Source organism: Bos taurus, chromosome X (genome assembly GCF_002263795.3).
Source record: "Bos taurus isolate L1 Dominette 01449 registration number 42190680 breed Hereford chromosome X, ARS-UCD2.0, whole genome shotgun sequence".
Taxonomy (NCBI): domain Eukaryota; kingdom Metazoa; phylum Chordata; class Mammalia; order Artiodactyla; family Bovidae; genus Bos; species Bos taurus.
In genome coordinates, this window is record NC_037357.1 from 123,055,214 (window position 1) to 123,074,163 (window position 18,950).

Sequence of the window (18,950 nt, forward strand, 5' to 3'; positions counted from 1 at the left end):
CCATCCTGAAGCTAGTTTAGGAATGATTTCTGAGTTTATTAATCAGATAAGCTTTGTGGACTTCCTGACTTTTCTTTGTACTTTTCTTTCTTACACACAACCCAAAGCAGACTCTTTGAGGTTGTCATTCTGTGTATAAATGACTACCCACTGTCATTATTTGTGACCTTTCTTTCCTGTTTTCAGGGTGCCATGGCAGCTACATACTCTGCTTTAAACCGTAATCAGTCACCAGTTTTGGAACCAGTAGGCCGCTCTACTCTTGCTCAGCGGAGAGGTATTAAAAAAATCACCTCTACAGCCCTGTGAAGTGACCTCAGTGAGATATTTGGTACCATGGTGTAAGTTGATAGCACAAGTTCTGGTGACAGGTAGCACATATCTGAGAGGCACCTGCAAGCACACACTGTCCCAGCTGGTACCCATAATGCTGCTGCTCCTGCTGCTGCTCCCGCTTTTGTCTCTTCTCGCTTTAAATGATTGTTAGCAAGTTAGATTTTCCTGGAGCTTCGGATGAAATGAAAATGGAAACATGATGAAGATATATTCACTGAATCAACAAGAATAATAATGAACACATGAATACCACCTAAAAATACACTGAATAAAGTACTCTACACCACATAGCATTATTTTTATAGGAAATATTTCATGTCCCTTAAATATTCTTCGTTAGTTATAGGGATGGACAGTTTATGTTAAGCACTTAGCTTAAACAATCCGTTTCTATTAGCACTGTATCCCTTGTGCCATCCAACATTTTGTATGTTTTTGTAAACAGTTCATATACAGTACATTTCTGTACTGCTTTCTTTAACGTATACATGCCTTGTTTAACTTGGAATCTATTATTAATCAATTGACTATTAAATCTGGTTAAATAGTTCACCTGGATTAACAGTATTGTTGGACAGCCCTCAAAATGGCCAGATTGTAGAACAGCCTTTGAATGTAATACTTCCAAAATGTACATATCTTTCCCCATGTCTGTTTCACTGGTTCATTTGTTTGTTTGTTTCTTAAAGTCAGGTGCTCTGTCAGGCTAACCTAGAGAGCTTTTGTGATAGAGAAAGTTACTGTGTGTGTGTGTGTGTGTGTGTGGTATGACAGACATCAAGAGTACACCTATGAAGTTAGTCCATATACTTTGCAAATCCTTAGGGTCTTTTTTCCTTAATTAAGGAAGTAGTTCTTACATTTTTTATCTTAAATCGTCTCCATACTTAGAATTTGGCATACATTTGGGATTTTTCCCAATATACATCAAAGACCTTTAAAAGGCATGGTGAAGAGATGGCAAAGGAACATTTAGCAACAGGTCATTGAAATCCTATTGGATCTTTTGTGTCTAAATAGATCAAATTGCAGAATTTAGCATATGAATAACAGGATACTGTTCTTATATACCTGCAGGAAAAGTATGCTTTTTTGGGGGGGAAGAAAAAGATAAATCATAATGAATTATATCCCATTAAGATGCTCTACAGTAAACACTAATTTGAATGTAATAAAGGCCATGGGCCTCTCTATGAAATTTGGACTTAAACTTTCTTATTCTAGGGAATAAAACATTCTGGATCAAATATTATCTGTTCTAACCTTAAATCATAGCTGAAGTAGACTAAGTGAATGTTTAGCATTGAGTGTTTTCTGAATTCCTCCTAATGATTTATAGCCATATAATGCTTTCTTTTCTTTTTTAAAAAATTTTTATTGGAGTATAGTTGATTTACAATATTGTGTTAGTTTCACATAATGCTGTCTTTAATTTCAGAAATGATCAGTTTTCATAATGGGCACTGTATCTGCTTATTCATTATCTACATCAAATTTGGTAGTTTCCACAATTTCATTAAAGAAATGTCTGCATCCATTATTACCTGTATCTTTGCCAAGCTACCTAGCATACATCAGTATGTAATACAAAAAACATACGAGCAAGGAAAAGGTGTTTTAACTTATCTCGTCGAGAATGTGCCCGAACAGATCTTTCCTAGTCATGTACTAAGCCATTTACATCAGAAATCTCTTTTCCTGCCAGAAGCTTTAAATCTTCCCCCTGAGAGTACAAAGCCAAGAAAGTATGGTTTATCTAAATGTCTTGGAAGCCACTTGTTATTCCTTAACTTCTCCTCTGTGTAATTCAAGAGAAAGAGAAAAGTGATCATGCCATTTGCCCAGATGACACAAAATGATTATTGCCTAGAAATCAAATATAAATTTATCTTCTAAATAAAAAAATACATAAGAGGAAGGATTTCAGAAAATCTAGATGGACAAAGTTTTAAAATATTCTTGAGTATATGGATGCTAACAATTAACACCTGCTTTCCATTGCCTGGAAATAAAGGTTTTTTTTTTTTTTTTTTTTTTCCTCCTCTATTAAGTGTTTCAAACCAGAAAAGTGAAGTTGCTCAGTCATGTCCGACTCTTTGTGACCCCATGGACTGTAGCCCACCAGGCTCCTCAGTCCATGGAATTTTCCAGGCAAGAGTACTGGAGTGGGTTGCCATTTCCAGTCATCCCAAATTCTTGTCACTTATGTAATTCTAGGCAGAAAATGGATCTTTTCAGATTTTTGACACTGATGCTATTTCATAAGTGCTTAGGTGTATTGTTAATCATAGTCTTTTAAAACCAGAAGTAAATGTGTAAATCCTTATAAATTGTCTAGTCCAACTTTCTCATATTGCATGTAAAGAACCTGAGACCCAGAGCAAAGACTAGAATCCTTAACTTCCCATTCAGTTTCTTTCCCTCATAACACCGTGCTGCCTTCCCCTCATATTATCACATGACCATGTGCTGAGTTGTTCAAAAACTATAGTTCTTGGAGCAGTCCTCTGCTGGTACATGAATGCCTTCTTTGCCTTCTCTGCCTAGAAGAGCTGCCAGTTTTATTGGAGATAACTGGTTATATGTTCACAAAACTGAAGGCCTTCTGCCTAAAAAGCAGTTCATACTTTATTTCATCTGTGATTCTGGTGTTCCTATTGCCTTTGACTTAGAGCAGACAAACTTGGCCAACAATGTGCTCTAAATGTAGTGCCTCTGCTGGGATAACCTTTCCATTAATTTCTTCAAGTCCAGTTTCTCTTGGGCCCTACAATTGGAGTGAGGCCCTTTCCCATTAGTGCTGCTGGTTACTTCCCAGGAGGTTTTAGTTCAGTCTGAAGGATATTTCAGTATGAAAGAAGGAACTAAACTAACAGGCCACTTTCACAAACCTCCTCTTAGCTTATAATCCAAAATAATCCAGAATGGTAGGTTGAATTTAACATTACCAAGCACATACTGGAAAATCTGGATTACATTGTACCATGTGTTTTCTATCTTCCCTTTCAAGCGATGATGCTAAATTAAGGTAAGTTTTTTGTCCTCTGAACTTTTTGTATAAGTAATTTCAGTTCCTAATTCATAGACATGTCTTCTAAGTACAATAGACTCTTCACTTTAGCAGATTTGATATAGATTCATTTATTTGCAAGCAACCCCAAAAGTCCAAAAATATAATAATTTTGACAAGGCACAAAGTTGGGATGCTGTGAGGCTGGAGACTGACATGTGGGAAAAGTCACTTGGTGAGTGTCTGGAGAGGGTGTGGTGTGTATGCAGTAGAGATTCCGCATTTCACACACAGTGGGCTACAAGGAGCTGGTTTGGGTCAACCTTTTCCCAACTATTTTTAAGAAATGGTTACTGTTGGGACAAGAGAACATCATGGGAAGTGGGGCTAGTCTGTTAGCTGTACCTTGTACCCTCAGCTCAGGAAAGGCTTCATGATTGGGCACAATGGGTTGGGTAGGAAAAGCACTAGGGTACATCCAGCCTCAGGTGACAGCAGAAAAGCATTCACGATTTGGGGGCTTAGTACAAATGTGCATCACCACAAAAGCCAGCAGTACACACTTCAACATGGCTGTAATTTTTCTCAACTTCCTGGCCTTTATACATGAGCTGAAAATTTTCAGGTTGCTTGACTATATTTTATAGAGAAAATTCTCTCTTATGGTGGTATCGAGCATTTGAAATTTACAAAGGCATTAGGACAGATATCTCAGGAATGTAAATGGTCAGAAAAGGTCTGCTTTCTGTGATTAACAAATACGATGAGTTCCATAGCTGACCTTGGTGCTTAAACCAGGGGGTTCCAACTAGTGCTAGAGCTCTGTCTTCTGAAAGGTCCACTTCCATGTGACTAACAAACTGGATGTATACTTTGAGCCTTATTTAATTCACAGATAAGTTGACTTAACTCAGCATTTTTATTTCACTTAATGAAAACAGCCCTCTCTTCACCTCCAGATTGCTTACATTTTGCTGGTCTCCCCAAGTGACCATTAGTGGAGACCAATTAATGAAGGAATGAAATTTGCTGGTTTTTTTTTTTTTTTTTTTAATTTGTTTTCTTGGGACTGTGGTGTTCTGCAGAGCCATGCTTAACCACTTTTTCTAGTGAAGAGTCTACAGAATGATAATAACTAAATATGGATGGCCAAGAAGATTTTGTATCTACAGTGCGCTTTATATATTTTTGACACTGCTGTATTCTGTGTGATCGAATGACCTGTAACTGGTTCCAATGTGACTGAGTGTTCTCAATGAATTCTAGTAGCAAAGTCAACTTAATTTTCTTAAGCCTTGTATTACTATCTGTCTCACATTTACCACTTTGATTCCAGTCTTTTAACTGTTCATAACAGGGCATACCAAGGGTTGGGATGAGAGCCTACTTCCTACCTCTAAAGGCACTTTGCTCATTATTTTGCCATATAACCTTGAAGTGCATGATAAGCTGTTTAAATGTCCATGACTTCTCCCAGAGCAACTAGCAAAGTATATGACATTGAATAGAGATTAGTGGAAAGGAAAATTTTTAGAGACTAAACAGAGGTGTAAACCTCAAGAAAACCTCTTTAGAGCACATACCATTGGAGTACAATGTATGTAAATGTATGTGAGAAGAGAGTTGCTGTAATAGTCCTCTCTAAGTAGATTAGTTTAATATCTAATGGAAGTGAAAATCTTTACTCCTATTATCACTATAGTACTGAGTGAACTGTATACTGAGTTTTTCAAACAAGTACTTAAAGTAGAACTTTAAAATATAAAGCAAGGGCATAAGGACAAAGGTTTTGGTTTGCGTTTCTCTAAGTGTAGTTTACCATCTAAGGCTTTCTTTTTTAATTAAAAAAAAAAAGCTTCAAGGTATTGCCATTCCTTAGCATCCTTAATAATTATGGGTGATGAGTTTTTAACTCTTAAGATTATGTACCTGTATTACATTTATCTTAACTCTTACCCTAAGCAAAAGGGAAGGTATACACCTAAGGGATGTAATTATTTTGCATTTTTGGCCATGGGTGGGAAAGGGGTGGGTATCTACTTAAACAGTTTTTAAAAAAGAAAAAAGTCACAAATATTTTTATACTCTTATATATGATTTTACTTTATACTAGTTTCTCTCTAGTAAGGCATGCCAGAAGCCCATGACACCATATCATGAGTTTATATGTATTGTACCTTTTATTGGTGGTTAAATCTCATCAGATGCTTGGCACTGCTGCCATGATTATGAAATGCTTGTAAAGGATTAAATATCACTGAGTATTTTAAATTGTTTTACTTAAGAGTCTAATCTGGGAAGTTTTCAAATCATACTATTAATGTATAATCTAAGCTCTTTCAGATGTATCCACGAATAATCCTGGAACAATATTGCTTGTATTCCTGTCACAGAACAGGTTTTGTAATCTTTAAAAGAAATGAAAATTTATATAATAAAGTTTCAAATAAATGCATGTATGTCCTTTTATGAGATTATTTTGCTTAGATTTGTCTGTTAGATGCCAGCAGCACGGCCCTCCTTCCCCAGTTGTGACAACCAAAAGTATCTCCAGACACTGTCAACCATTCCTGGTAGAGAACCACTGTTTGACAATTGTACTTTATTTCTCTGTCACTTAGGAATGTCCACTTCCTTAGAAAATGTTGAAATGCTAACATTTTCAGAAAAGTGATTTAAAATAAGCTTACTTAAAAGTGAAGCTCTTCCTCCTACATAGTCAGCTGTATTAGTTTGCTGAAGCTACCAATAAAGTACCACAGACTGGGTGGCTTAAAAACAAATTTATTTTCTTACCATTCTGGAGGCTACCAATCTGAGACCAGGGTGTTAGCAGTATTGGTTTCCTTTGAGGTCTCTCCCCTGGGCTTGTAGATAGCTACCTTCCTGCTCATGCGGTGTTCCTTTCTGTGCTGTGTCCTAATCTCTGTTTATAAAGACACCTAGTCATATTGGATCAGGGCCTACCTTAATGATTTCATTTCAATTTAATTACGTCTTTAAAGACCCTGTCTCCAAAGTCACATCCTGAGGTATTGGGGGTTATGAGTTAAATATGCAAATTTTCAGTTCAGTTCAGTTGCTCAGTCGTGTACGACTCTTTGCGACCCCATGAATTGCAGCACGCCAGGCAGCCTCCCTATCCATCACCAACTCCCGGAGTTCACCTGAACTCATGTCCATCGAGTCGGTGATGCATCTCATCCTCTGTCGTCCCCTTCTCCTCCTGCCCCCAATCCCTCCCAGCATCAGAGTCTTTTCCAGATTTTGGGAGGATACAATTAAGCCCCTAATGCTGAGTTTGTCTTCTTCCCTCCCTTCCTGTGTGTACTGAGCAACTACTGTGTGCCAGACATTCTGCTAAATGCTGGTAATAGTAAGCAACTGATTTGGTCTCCGCCAAATTAGGTTTACAGTGAGGTAGGAAACACTTATAAAGTAATAACAAGTGTCACGTAAATATTACTCTTTGGGACAAGTAATAAAACTGAACTGTGAGATTAATGAACCCGCAGCTCAAACCTGAAGACGTCAGTTTGCCACAAAGCAGTTGAAGTCCGGGAGTTGGTGATGGACAGGGAGGCCTGGCGCGCTGCAGTCCATGGGGTCGCAGAGTCGGGCACGACTGAGCGACTGAACTGAACTGAGTAGAAGTCTGGCGCCAGGCAGCAGGGGGCGCTACCTGAGTACGCCTGTACCGCGGGGCCTGGGCCCCGCCCACTGCCTCCAGGACTCCGTCTGCTCCCAGGCTCACGGCCCTGCCCCCGGGCTCACGGCCCCGCCCCTACTCGCGGGCTCGCGGCCCCGCCCCCGGGCTCATGGCCCCGCCCCTGCTCTCGTGCACACGTGCCCCGCTCTCGGGCTCACGGCCCCGCCCCTACTCGCGGGCTCGCGGCCCCGCCCCCGGGCTCATGGCCCCGCCCCTGCTCTCGTGCACACGTGCCCCGTTCTCGGGCTCACGTGCCCCGCTCTCGGGCTCACGGCCCCGCCCCTACTCGCGGGCTCGCGGCCCCGCCCCCGGGCTCATGGCCCCGCCCCTGCTCTCGTGCACACGTGCCCCGCTCTCGGGCTCACGTGCCCCGCTCTCGGGCTCACGTGCCCCGCTCTCGGGCTCACGTGCCCCGCCCCCGGCCTCCCGCGGGGCTCCACCAACGGCCGTTAACGGTCTGAGAGCGCGTCTGCCTATCTAACAATAGGAGTCAGCCAGCCACGCATGCGCTGTAGGTAGAAGGGGGCGTGGCCTGCTGACGTTGGGAGGTGGAGATAACGGACGCAAGCAGGCGCGACGCCATTTGCTGCGGCCGAGCGTCGGGGAAGGCGGATCTCGGAAGACGTCCGTCGCCCGACTCCCGCAGACGCGACCTGGTCTCTCGCAGCCAGTTCGTGTCACCCTATCTCACGCGTCTCCCTTCAGAGGAGTCGCCGCCACCACTCGGAGAGAAGTCGGGGACGCCTCAAGTGCGTCGTCACCGCCATGCCTAAGAATAAAGGTAATGCCGCTTGTACCTCAGGACCACGACTCCCCTCTGCCCGGTCTCCCTTACTCTGTCCGCGGCCTCCGCATGGCCTAGGCCGCAATAACTTTCCTCTCCGGCCTGCCTTCACACAGCTAGACTATCCGGACGCGATTCTGGTCTCGGGGGAGGAGCTGGGAAGTTACTTCAGGCTTCCAGTTTGGTCACATTGGGGTGGAGCCGACGCCATTTTTGAAGGGCCTCCTGTGGGAGAACGTGTGCTTCTGCTCGTAATTCGCGCCAGACAGACCCCGGCGCTATAGGGACCTGTGGGTAGACCTCCGTGCGGCCTGGGCTTCCCGCATGGGCGCCTGTGGCCTTACCGGCAGTTGTTAACTTTCACAGGGTGATGGCTGCTTTAAGTGGCCATCAGTACTCCCGCGTGGGATTCTGTATGGGCAGTTGCTTGATAGCTTCTTTTTATTAATAAATTGTACACATTATATGGAAATACCAGTTTATCCGTTTACCTACTGAAGGACATCTTGGTGGTTTTCAAGTTCAGGCAGCTAGGACCTTGCTTTTTTACTGGCTTGATGTATTCTACAGATCCAGTGTAAACTCTCAGAGTTGCCACAACTTTGTCTCCCTCTACTACTGCAAAAATCAGTGTGTTCCATTACAGTAGTGAGAACTCTGCCGGGCCCACCTCCGGCCCATTTATCTTTTTGCACACAGATCTTTCATTTGGGAGAGCAGGTACAGAGAGACCTTATTTTATAAAATTAGTCATGAATGTTTTATAAGCCTTAGTTTCTTTTTCTACTGTTTTTCAGATAATGTCTTTTTCTTTAAAAACTATTAGGTAAAGGAGGTAAAAACAGACGCAGAGGCAAGAATGAGAATGAATCTGAAAAGAGAGAGCTGGTGTTCAAAGAAGATGGGCAAGGTAAGAATTTAATAAGTTAGGTTTCTTTCAGTAATAGTTCTCTTTTGTAAATAAAGATATTCAATTTCTAAACATAAAAGATACTGTTCATAATCTGGAGCAAAAAATGCAGTGTCCCTTCTTGCTCTTCTCGCTTTCTCATCCCCCACACTTCTCCAGAGCATTTCTTTGTAGTTATTTCGTGTATACTCAGCCTTTGTTGAGGGTTGATGGCATTTCTGTAAATACGTATGTTTCACTATTTTATGTGAACACCCTCAGAACTAAGAATGAATTGAACTGTTCAGAGGGAACTAAACTTCAAAAGCTATATTGTTGACAATTCCATGACTTAGTTGGCTTTTTTTTGATAGTGAATGGTGCTACATAGTGTGTTCAATAGACCATGGTTATTAGAGGAATGAATCCAAAGCCTTTCCCTTACTTCTCCAGTTGTACTGGCATTTATCAATAATTTCTAAAATACAGTGAAATGAAACTGAACCATTGACTTGACCTTTTCAAACCAATTAAGACTTTTAAGTAATAACACTAGTTTCCCATGTTTTTATTTTGAGTAATTTCAAACTTTGAGAAAAGTTGGGAGTTTAAGTACCATGAATTCCCTTAAACACTTCACATGTGCACGTGTGTGTTTGTATGTGTCTCCATCCATCTTGACCCATTTGGAAGTTGATTGCAGACATCATGGTACTATGGTACTTTTCCCTGACTATGAGTGCTTCATCATGCGTCTCCTAAGAACAAGTCTATTCTCAGATAACTAAGGTTATCAGTTCAGTCGCTCAGTTGTGTCCGACTTTTTGCAACCCCATGGACTGCAGCATGCCAGGCTTCCCTGTCCATCACCAACTCACTCTCAGGTATTTTAACGTGAATATATTATCTGTCCAGTATATAATCATATTTAAATTTTTATATTTATCTCAGTAATTTCCAGCAGTTTTTAACAAATAACTTTTTCTAATTGTCTCTTTTATAGAACTTGATGAATTTGTTCATACCATGAATATGTATAAGCCACTGAAAATGAAACACAGTATCTGGCTGAAAGACCTTTTTATTTCTTAGCCTTGGTCATTTTTACCTCCTTTAGCAATTGACTTTATTTTGACTACCATTAGTTCTTTTTCATGTTTCCCCCTCCCTCTTTGGAAGAGAGGCTACCTTTTAATTGACCAGCAATATTGAGGTGGTAAATGGGTGCTAGATTCACTGCAGTCTGAGTAACACTGCCACTTTGCAATCCCACAGGTGAACCTTTGAAAGTTAGGTTTCATTATATTTACACACTGGTGGATAGCCTCTTCTTAAACACAACTTGAGTAAGCGAAAAGTTCTGGAGTGACCCCATCCCCCACCTCCAATCTTCTGGGCCACAAGAGATGACCCTTGTGCAAGCCAGGGTATAATCTCAGTTTTTCAAATGGCAGCAAAACAGGGTGGCTTCCTCAGTACCATTTTGGAAAGATTTTGATTTAAAAGTTTGGCATTTGCCTGGGAACATCTTTCCAGCTTTACAAAAACCAAAATAATCACAAAGACATGAATAACGTTCAAGCTGCTTTTATTTGCTAGTGTACCAAAAATTGTGTTGTGACCAGTCTCTAAAGGCTAACCTTCCTCTGAGGGAAAGGAGATCCATAACTGGGTGAGGATCCAAAGTGAGCGATTGATGAGGAACATTTTAGTGTATATTTTGGGACAAGCCACTTTGATCTCCAGAAGTAGAGCATACAGTGATGAAGACCATGGTCAGTCTACTTAACTCACAGTGAGTAAGTAGGTAATTAAAATATTTCTGGTAGAGACAGCTTGTCATGGACATGGCATTCCACAGCTTTGATTCTGGCTCTGCTGTATACTAGGTGTTTATCACGCCCTTGTATTTAACTTTACTGCAAATACTTACTCCTAACCAACACACCTATGTGTTCTAATGAACTTATGTGGACTTTAAGTTGCCTTTATCAGAAATTGAGCAATGTCCTATACCCTTTTCTTTTCCCTCATCCAGAGTATGCCCAAGTAATCAAAATGTTGGGAAACGGAAGATTGGAAGCGATGTGTTTCGATGGTGTTAAGAGATTGTGCCACATCAGAGGGAAACTGAGAAAGAAGGTAGCTGTGGAGACTTGTTTTACTTTAATATAAAATTATGGTTAAAGGGGGAGAAATGGCAGTAAGGTTTTTATGGGCCAGGGACCTTTTTTTAGCATCGTTTATGTTGTATTCCTGCCCAAGGTGGTTAACCTGAATCTAATCGTGAGAAAATAATTAACAAGCCCAAATTGAGGGGCACATTGTAAAACAAATCATCTGACTGTGAATATTGGGTTGGCCGTAACAACTTAAGGAAAAACACGAGCCAGCTTTTTGGCCAATCCAATACATGCAATGTTACTGTCATGAAAGAAAAAAAAATGCTGGAAGGTCTATTTCAATGTAAAGAAGATTAAAGAGACTCATTGGTTATGTGCAATAAGTGGTCCTTATTTGGGTTCTGACTTGGGGTTGGGGAAAATAGTTGTAAGGAGTGTTAAGAAATTTGAATATGAACTAATGGTAAATAAGTGTTGTATTAATGTTAAATTTCCTGAATTGAAATCATGAATGGACAGCCTTGGAAAGAAATGTTTAATTTCCCATCAGTGTAGCTGATTAGACAGATTTATTTATTCATGAGGTTGGTTAGAAGTCCCTCTAATCTTGACTTTATGATTAAAAAAATAATTGGGTCATTAATGCTTCTGTTACCAAACTAAAGGGATTTTGTTTCCTGTGTGTATTTGAGTACATGGGGGGAAGGTAAAACCACATTTCTAATTTTACTATTCTCGTATGTAATGGGTAACCAACCACTTGGAGTGGTTCAGTATTAGAAATCCCTTAATTGCTAAACTAATCGTTGGTCCTCTGGAATTATTAAACTGTCAAGTAGTTAAATAAGATTGTTATTTTTCTAATATCCCAAATGATAGAAACTTTAAAATGGCTCAGCTGCTTATTGTAGTTTTTTTCCCCTAAATGTAGATACTCTACCCATAGTTGAGTGAATAGTATGTATGTGTTGTGGGAAGACTGACTCAACATTGCTCTTGGTTGAATATTTTTATTTTAAATGTAACCTGTTCTGGCTTTTATAGGTCTGGATAAATACCTCAGACATTATATTGGTTGGTCTACGGGACTACCAGGTAAAAATATTATTAAATTTTTCATTGTTTACTTGCTTGAATTTGGTGAGCAACTGATGTTTAGAACATAAGTCATAACCAAATTTGACTAGTTTCCAGACAAGTAGGCTGCTCAGTATTGTGTCAGTAAACATTTCTTAAGGGCCAGTTCTGTCATAGGCATTGTGCTGGGTACCCCAGGGATCATGGTTCCCCAGTGCCAGTCTATGGAGTCTGCATTTTCACTATAGAAGAATCACAGTGTGAATTTTTCATGAAGCTAAATGCTCCTTTTTCTCTTTTGGATATTTAGAAGTTCCCTTTTTGGAATGAAGGATACTATACTGTAGTTTTGTTAGTGTTCTTAGTTGGCAGGATAAAAATGTAATTTTATGTTGGATTGCCTGCCTGCCCCAATTTTTTAAATTTATACATATTGAAATAAAAATATGAAAACCATTACTCTAGGGGATACAACTGAGTGAGTCAGGCTGCCATCTACAAAATGCTTATGGCCTGACAGTGGAGAGAATAAGAGGCACACAAGTAATTACAAGACAAATCATGATAAAAGTGTGTGTGTTCAGTCACTCAGTCATATCCAACTCTTGTGCTCTAAATTTAGATGGGAACTTAGGGAAGAAAATGGTAGTTGCCCTTCAGTGATCTCTACCTGGAGACTCTACCCATTGTGAGTCTGTGAAATCTATTTGGTTTCCACCTATTGGAACTCATCACCATGTATATATTTACATTTTGAGTGATAGTGTTTCTATTTTTATAACTCTGATCATACTCTGATTTTTTAAATATATGTTCCAGAATAAAGAATTAAAATTACTACTTTAAATCAATGGTTCTCCACGGTGGGTGACTTTCCTCCAGGAGACATTTGGCAGTGTCTGGAGACATGACTGGTTTGTACACATGGGGGTAAAGGGCAGTGCTGTTGGCATCTAATTGATAGAAACCAGGGGTGATGCTGAACATCCTAAAACACACAGATTTGTCCCTACAGCAAAGAATTATATGGCTGAAAACATAAACAGTGCTGACATTGAGATAGAGTGCTCTAAACTCATTATTTTAATGTCCACTTTCTTCTTTTGATCTTAAAGAGAACCTCAGAAGTAGAATTAATTCCCTGTTTGACAGATACAGAAGTCAAGGTTCTGAAAGGTGTAACATTCATGCATGCGTGCTAGCGTGCTGAGTTGCTTCAGTTGTGCCTGACTGTGACCCCAGGGACTGTAACCCACCAGGATCCTTTGTCCATGAGCTTCTCCAGGCAGGAATACTGGAGTGGGTTGCCATGCCCTCCTCCAGGGATCAAACCCGAGTGTCTTAAATCTCCTGCATTGGCAGGTGGGTCCTTTATCGCTAGTGCCACCTGAGTAGCATTCATATTGATACTCTAAAATGACAGCTAAAATAAATGTTCTGATTCTTAATTTCTCATGATCCTTCTTTTATGCCCCTGCCACGGAGAGGGTGGTACAGGGGCCAGTAGTATCACTAGCTTTCAGTTACTTGTTAGAAATGCAGATTCTTGGACCCCACCCCAGGCCGCCTCAATCAGAATGTGTGTTTTAACCAGAATCCCCTTGGGCTTCTGTGCATAATGCTTTTTGAGAAGTGCTGGTCCTGAATCATACCATTCTTGGGTCACTGTGATCACTTTCCTGCCTTTCTTTGGACCTTCTTTCAGGTCCAAAAATTTTTTTGAACTTGTGACAATTGGCTTCAACCCGTTTTTCTTCCTTAATTAAGTCAGATTCTTTTCAAATGGGAAAGTGTGAATGTTATGAAGCATTCATTTTCAGTGGGACACTTGCATCAGAAATAGCCATGTATTTTACAAATACACTCTCATGGTCTTCATTCCACAACTCCTAATTTATCAGGAGATATAAAAGCTCCACCCAGGTAGCATTACTGGTTAAGAATCTGCTTGCCAAGACATGGGTTAGATCCCTGGATTGGGAAGATGACCTGGAGGAGGAAATGGCAACCGACTCCAGTATTCTTGTCTAGAGAATTCGATGGACAGGGGAGCCTGGTGGGCTACAGTCCATGGGATCACAAAGAGTCAGAAATGACTAAGCATAGACATAAAAAAGCTCCACAAGAGATTCTGATGGATTTGTACCCTAAGAACCACTGATTATGGAAAAGTATAATAATTCCCTTAGGTCATTATCCCCGTCTCAATTTTTGAATTAGTGTTTAATCACCTATAAATTATGGTCCCAGTGAATTTTTATTTTTCAAAAGACTTCTAATCCCAGGGTAACTAAAAGATTGGGTCTGCACAGTTCTGCTTCTTTTGAAGTGAAATCTATATAAATGTCTTCCCTAAGCTTGTTGATCATTATTTGCTTACATATGCAAGATTCTTCAGACTGACCTAAACCGAAGAATGTTTTTCAGAGCGTAGGAGAAAACTTTAAAATTTAAGAAAAGAAGAGTTTAATAGCACAACAGTGAAATTTAATTTTTTATCCAGTTTGAAACTAATTTATGAAATTAATGGATAGTATTTTGGCATAATTATTTTTAAACATTATGTGTCTCTTTTTAAGGATAATAAAGCTGATGTAATCTTAAAATACAATGCAGATGAGGCTAGAAGTCTGAAGGCATATGGCGAGCTTCCAGAACATGGTAATGTCTGAGTTATTAACCTATTAATATGCTGTTAATCCTTGATTTAGATGAAGGAATTTTGATAGAATTTTTTGGATTTTGCATATTTAGCTTTGTCTTTACGTGATTCAGTCCAAGTATGCCTACCTTCACTTCATATTACTAGACACCTTAAGAAGAAAGTAATTGAGATTCTGTTTCTAATAACTATATTTTTGGTGAGGATTTATCGTTTATGAGCCCTGGACTATATTTTGGTTATTGCATATTACCAAGAAAACTGTTATTTTACTTGGGTGTGAAAATCCTGCTGTAATTATTTACTTCACATTTCCAGTCTAGGAAATACTAATATATCTGGGAATAGGACTAGCAGTTCCTGGTTCATTTCTGTTAATTAAGGGATAAGCATGATATAACCAAATTTTTCTGATTGATGTGTTTGATAATTTCTGGGTCGTTAACATGTACTACCTTTTTTGAAGTGTAGCTGGAAGTTGTAATAGTTCAGAGTTTGTTTAATTGGAGCCAGCCTCACTAAAAATACCTTTGTGAACAAAAGAAAGCTATTTCTATCTTGACTTAGAGATGTTGTTGTGTAAAATAGTGTTCTATATACTAGGGTTGTTAGGTAGACATTACAAGGATATTTTTGATAATGAAACAGATTAAATTAAAAGTTTGACTTGTATAGTTCAGTGTTTGATACCCAACTACTGCTTTCAGTGGGCACTTTAATTCATTTTTGTTAACATCTTGGCTATATTATATGACTATATTTGTTATTGTTTCTTAAGCTAAAATCAATGAAACTGATACATTTGGTCCTGGAGATGATGATGAAATCCAGTTTGATGACATCGGAGATGATGATGAAGACATTGATGATGTAAGTTGATGCACCTTGTGTTTCTCAACTTTGGTTTGTGCTAGTCAAATTGTTTGTGCTTATGAGAATTTTATGATCTTTTTCAATATTTCTTCCTGAAAAGATCAGTATTTGCTAGAGTATCTAGAGAAAGAGCTGTTAAGAAATTGTGAGAAATAAGATTTTATCCAAGAAACAGGCCTTTTCTTTTATTAATTGAGATATAGTTGATGTAGAATATTATGTAAGTTAACAAATGTACAATATATGGGTTCACAATTTTGAAAGGTTATAGTGTGTTTATCGGAGAAGGCAATGGCACCCCACTCCAGTACTCTTGCCTGGAAAATCCCATGGATGGAGGAGCCTGGTAGGCTGCAGTCCATGGGGTCGCTAAGAGTCGGACACAACTGAGCAACTTCGCTTTCACTTTTCACTTTCATGCATTGGAGAAGGAAATGGCAACCCACTCCAGTGTTCTTGCCTGGAGAATCCCAGGGATGGGGGAGCCTGGTGGCTGCCGTCTATAGGGTCACACAGAGTCGGACACAACTGAAGTGACTTAGCATAGCATAGCATAGGGTGTTTATAGTTATTATTAATATAAATGGCTATATTCCCTGTGTTGTACAAACATGCCTTCTCTTAATTGAAACTAGTATATTAGAAGAATAATCTTGTTTGAACCAGTTTGGTATGAAGCATTGGAATTACAACATAACATTAAAAGCCCTGTTAAAGGGACTCCCTGGATTGCCAGTGGTTAGGACTCTGTGCTTTCACTGCTGACAGCTAGAGTTTGATCCCTGGTCAGGGAACTAAGATCCCACAAGCTTTGTGGCACAGCTCCCCCGCAAAAAAGCAAAAACTGGTCCTGAGGAACACTGAGTAAGTGATACCTACCACCAAGATTTTATAATTAACATATTTCTAAACTTGGTGTATCATATTTCTATCTATACTTTTATTCCTCTGTCAGTCCATCTTACATATTTTGATGTATCTCCAAACCATTTAGAATACACCATGACTTAAAATTTGAGCACAAAACCTACAGTACTGTAATTTAAAGCATACCCTAAAATAGAAAATTAATAAGGGTTAAGAAATAAATCCATCATTCTATTTTTAATGTTACCTCCGTTTGGAGACCCCTGAGCCAGAGGGTTCCTGTGACTAAACTGTTAATGATACTTGGACAGTAGATTTATCGATAATATTCTGTGACAGTAACCTGACATGGAGCTGTTGTATTATAGATCAAGGAGTGATCCCAAGATTCTGACAGATGGGGTAGAAGACCTTTTTTAGGAACTTAAGAACCTAGTCAGAGAACATGCCTGAGTCTGAAGTCACATACACAGAGGTGATAGATAGGGTGAGGATCTAGATAGGGTAAAGCTTTTCTAAGAAGAATACTTTTAAATTTGTGCCAGTGCTTCCTCAGAACTGGGATAATAAAGACAGTAGTTATTAAAGTAATTTGAGTTGGCTTGTACGTTTTGTAAGTGTTGTTTTATCACCTGAGAACACTACTTCTTCCCCAAGGTGTTTCTCCAAATGGTTTCTGTGTGTTCTTGCCTTCACCTCTATAACCAGGTTGACTGGTAGGAGAATTTGGTATCACACTTGGCCCTTTTTTGAGGAAGTAACACTCCTTGTGTCTGCTCCCACCCCTGAGATAAATTTCTAGTCACTAGCATGAAAGGACAGACACTAATCTTTATAGATAATATTCTGCATAACGTATAGCATTCTGAAGGAATTTGTAAAGATTCACTGGCAGCAGACCAGAATTGAGAAAATCCTACTGTACAGAATTTCCTCTTCAAACTGAATTTGTTTCCCAGATAGTCTAAAGATAAAGAGGGTGCATGTGCCCCTTACATGAGGTAGACTGTTGGAGTATAAAAATTCTTTTGATTGATCTGATTTTTTTTCTTCCAGATCTAAAGTGAACTCAGCCTCGCACATTCCAGTTTTCTCTGAAGATTGTTCAACAGTTTGGATGTTAACTGTGACTCGTTAAAATAAAAGTTTCATTAGCAGCAAAATTTGCTAAAGCAGAGTGATTTTGTTTCTAAGGTATTTCTTTAAAAACTGGTAATGCTGAATTCTCTTAAGTGAAATGTTAGGCCACTTTGTTCTTTTGGTATAATGGAGCTTGGATAAAAGACATCTGCTCTTTCAAAAAAGGAAAAAAATGGATTACTGCCTTTCCTACTTTGACCACTTCCAGTAATAAGTAAATGGATGTTTTGAATAAACCACTTGCCATACACTCATTATAAATTATAATTAAGCCCTAGTTTTGACTTACCTGTTGACTGTACAATGAATTTTTATATATTCCAGTTACCTAGTTCCCTTAAGATTTTGGTACAATTTAAGGGAAGCAGAAATCTTCATATGAAGTCAAAAATGATCTGTTTTTCATATTTAAGTGGCATTTGGTTATTTTTATACTAACTTTGATATCATATACTTTTTTTTTCATGATCTTATTTTGCCACTGTCACGAAAAAGGCATTTCCAAAGTGCAGTTTTTAGAACCTGGGTTTTAATAGCAATTTTGAATTTGTAGAGTTAGTAGTTGCAGAAGTCAAACACTAGGTGGCACCCAGTTATCTTAACATCGGAGACATTGATATACTTATCAACTTTTTTTTTCTAACTTACTGTTCACGGATGATTTCCCAAACAACAAAAGACTGATCACATGCTATGTAGAATATTTTTGCAAAACAAAAAGATTATGTTCAAAAAGTTTTATTTTCAGAAGTCGTATGTATGTAAACTGGGATTTTGAGTGCTTTATAAACACTTATGTGTAAATGAAAATTTAATTTCATAACTTCTTGTACAAATTAAGCCTTTTGGAAAGTATCTCTAAGCTGGGAAAAGAGGAAGGCATAACAATGAAATGAAAAGATGGTCTACAGTTTCTGAATGGAAGAGCTGCATACAAGGGAGAAACATAAAGTCAGTATTGTGCTGTAGAGAATATTAAACCCTTATTTTGTGTTTAGGATGTATTTTATTATGTGTACAGGTGTTTTTGCTTGTATTTTATTGGCAATTTAGATTTACCCTGTGTTACTTAGTTTTCTATTATCACTTCTAGTAAGATGAAATTAAGGGCAGGACCTAGACCTACATAGAAATCATGAAAGAAGTCCTTGTAGCTTTTAACACTTTTAAGGAAACAGCTTTGAAAAATTTGGCTTTGTGATCGTCGTCATCACAAAGTAATGACGTAAGGAGTAATCTAAACCTCCTAAGATATTTAGGCTTCTGTACATAAGAGTGCTTTGCTAAATGTGTGCCCTATGTAGATCTTTCCTCCACATTATTTTACCAAGAATGTTTTGACCCTGCATCTGTGCTATAGTTCATGGTAGGGGTGGTACAACTCCAACATTGGTTTTTCTACTTCCCTTAACAAATGGTTTGTCTAAAGATTCTTTTCAAATTACAAATATGACACTAATTCTTGTGTTTGCAAGTGACT

The 18,950-nt window shown here is 39.0% G+C and overlaps 2 protein-coding genes across 7 annotated transcripts in view; both read left to right on the forward strand.

Annotated features, from left to right (window-relative positions):
* RPS6KA3 (ribosomal protein S6 kinase A3) overlaps positions 1-5,801 on the forward strand; it is a 159,200-nt gene extending 153,399 nt beyond the window's left edge. For 5 of the 6 annotated variants that reach the window (XM_024987870.2, XM_005228374.5, XM_059883343.1 and 2 more), the window contains one exon: positions 187-5,801. In XM_024987870.2, the coding sequence (XP_024843638.1) occupies positions 187-309 (123 nt within the window). In that variant the 3' untranslated portion in view covers positions 310-5,801. The remainder of the gene's footprint in view (positions 1-186) is intronic. The other variant, NM_001098937.1, reaches the window with a different exon arrangement.
* A 1,855-nt stretch (positions 5,802-7,656) lies between these two features.
* EIF1AX (eukaryotic translation initiation factor 1A X-linked) lies at positions 7,657-17,489 on the forward strand. The gene is given in 7 exon segments (NM_001025329.2): positions 7,657-7,836; positions 8,666-8,749; positions 10,767-10,870; positions 11,896-11,946; positions 14,508-14,589; positions 15,369-15,460; positions 17,387-17,489. Coding segments are annotated over 7 exon segments (435 nt in total). The 5' UTR covers positions 7,657-7,820; the 3' UTR covers positions 17,393-17,489.
* The last annotated feature ends 1,461 nt before the right edge of the window (positions 17,490-18,950 follow it).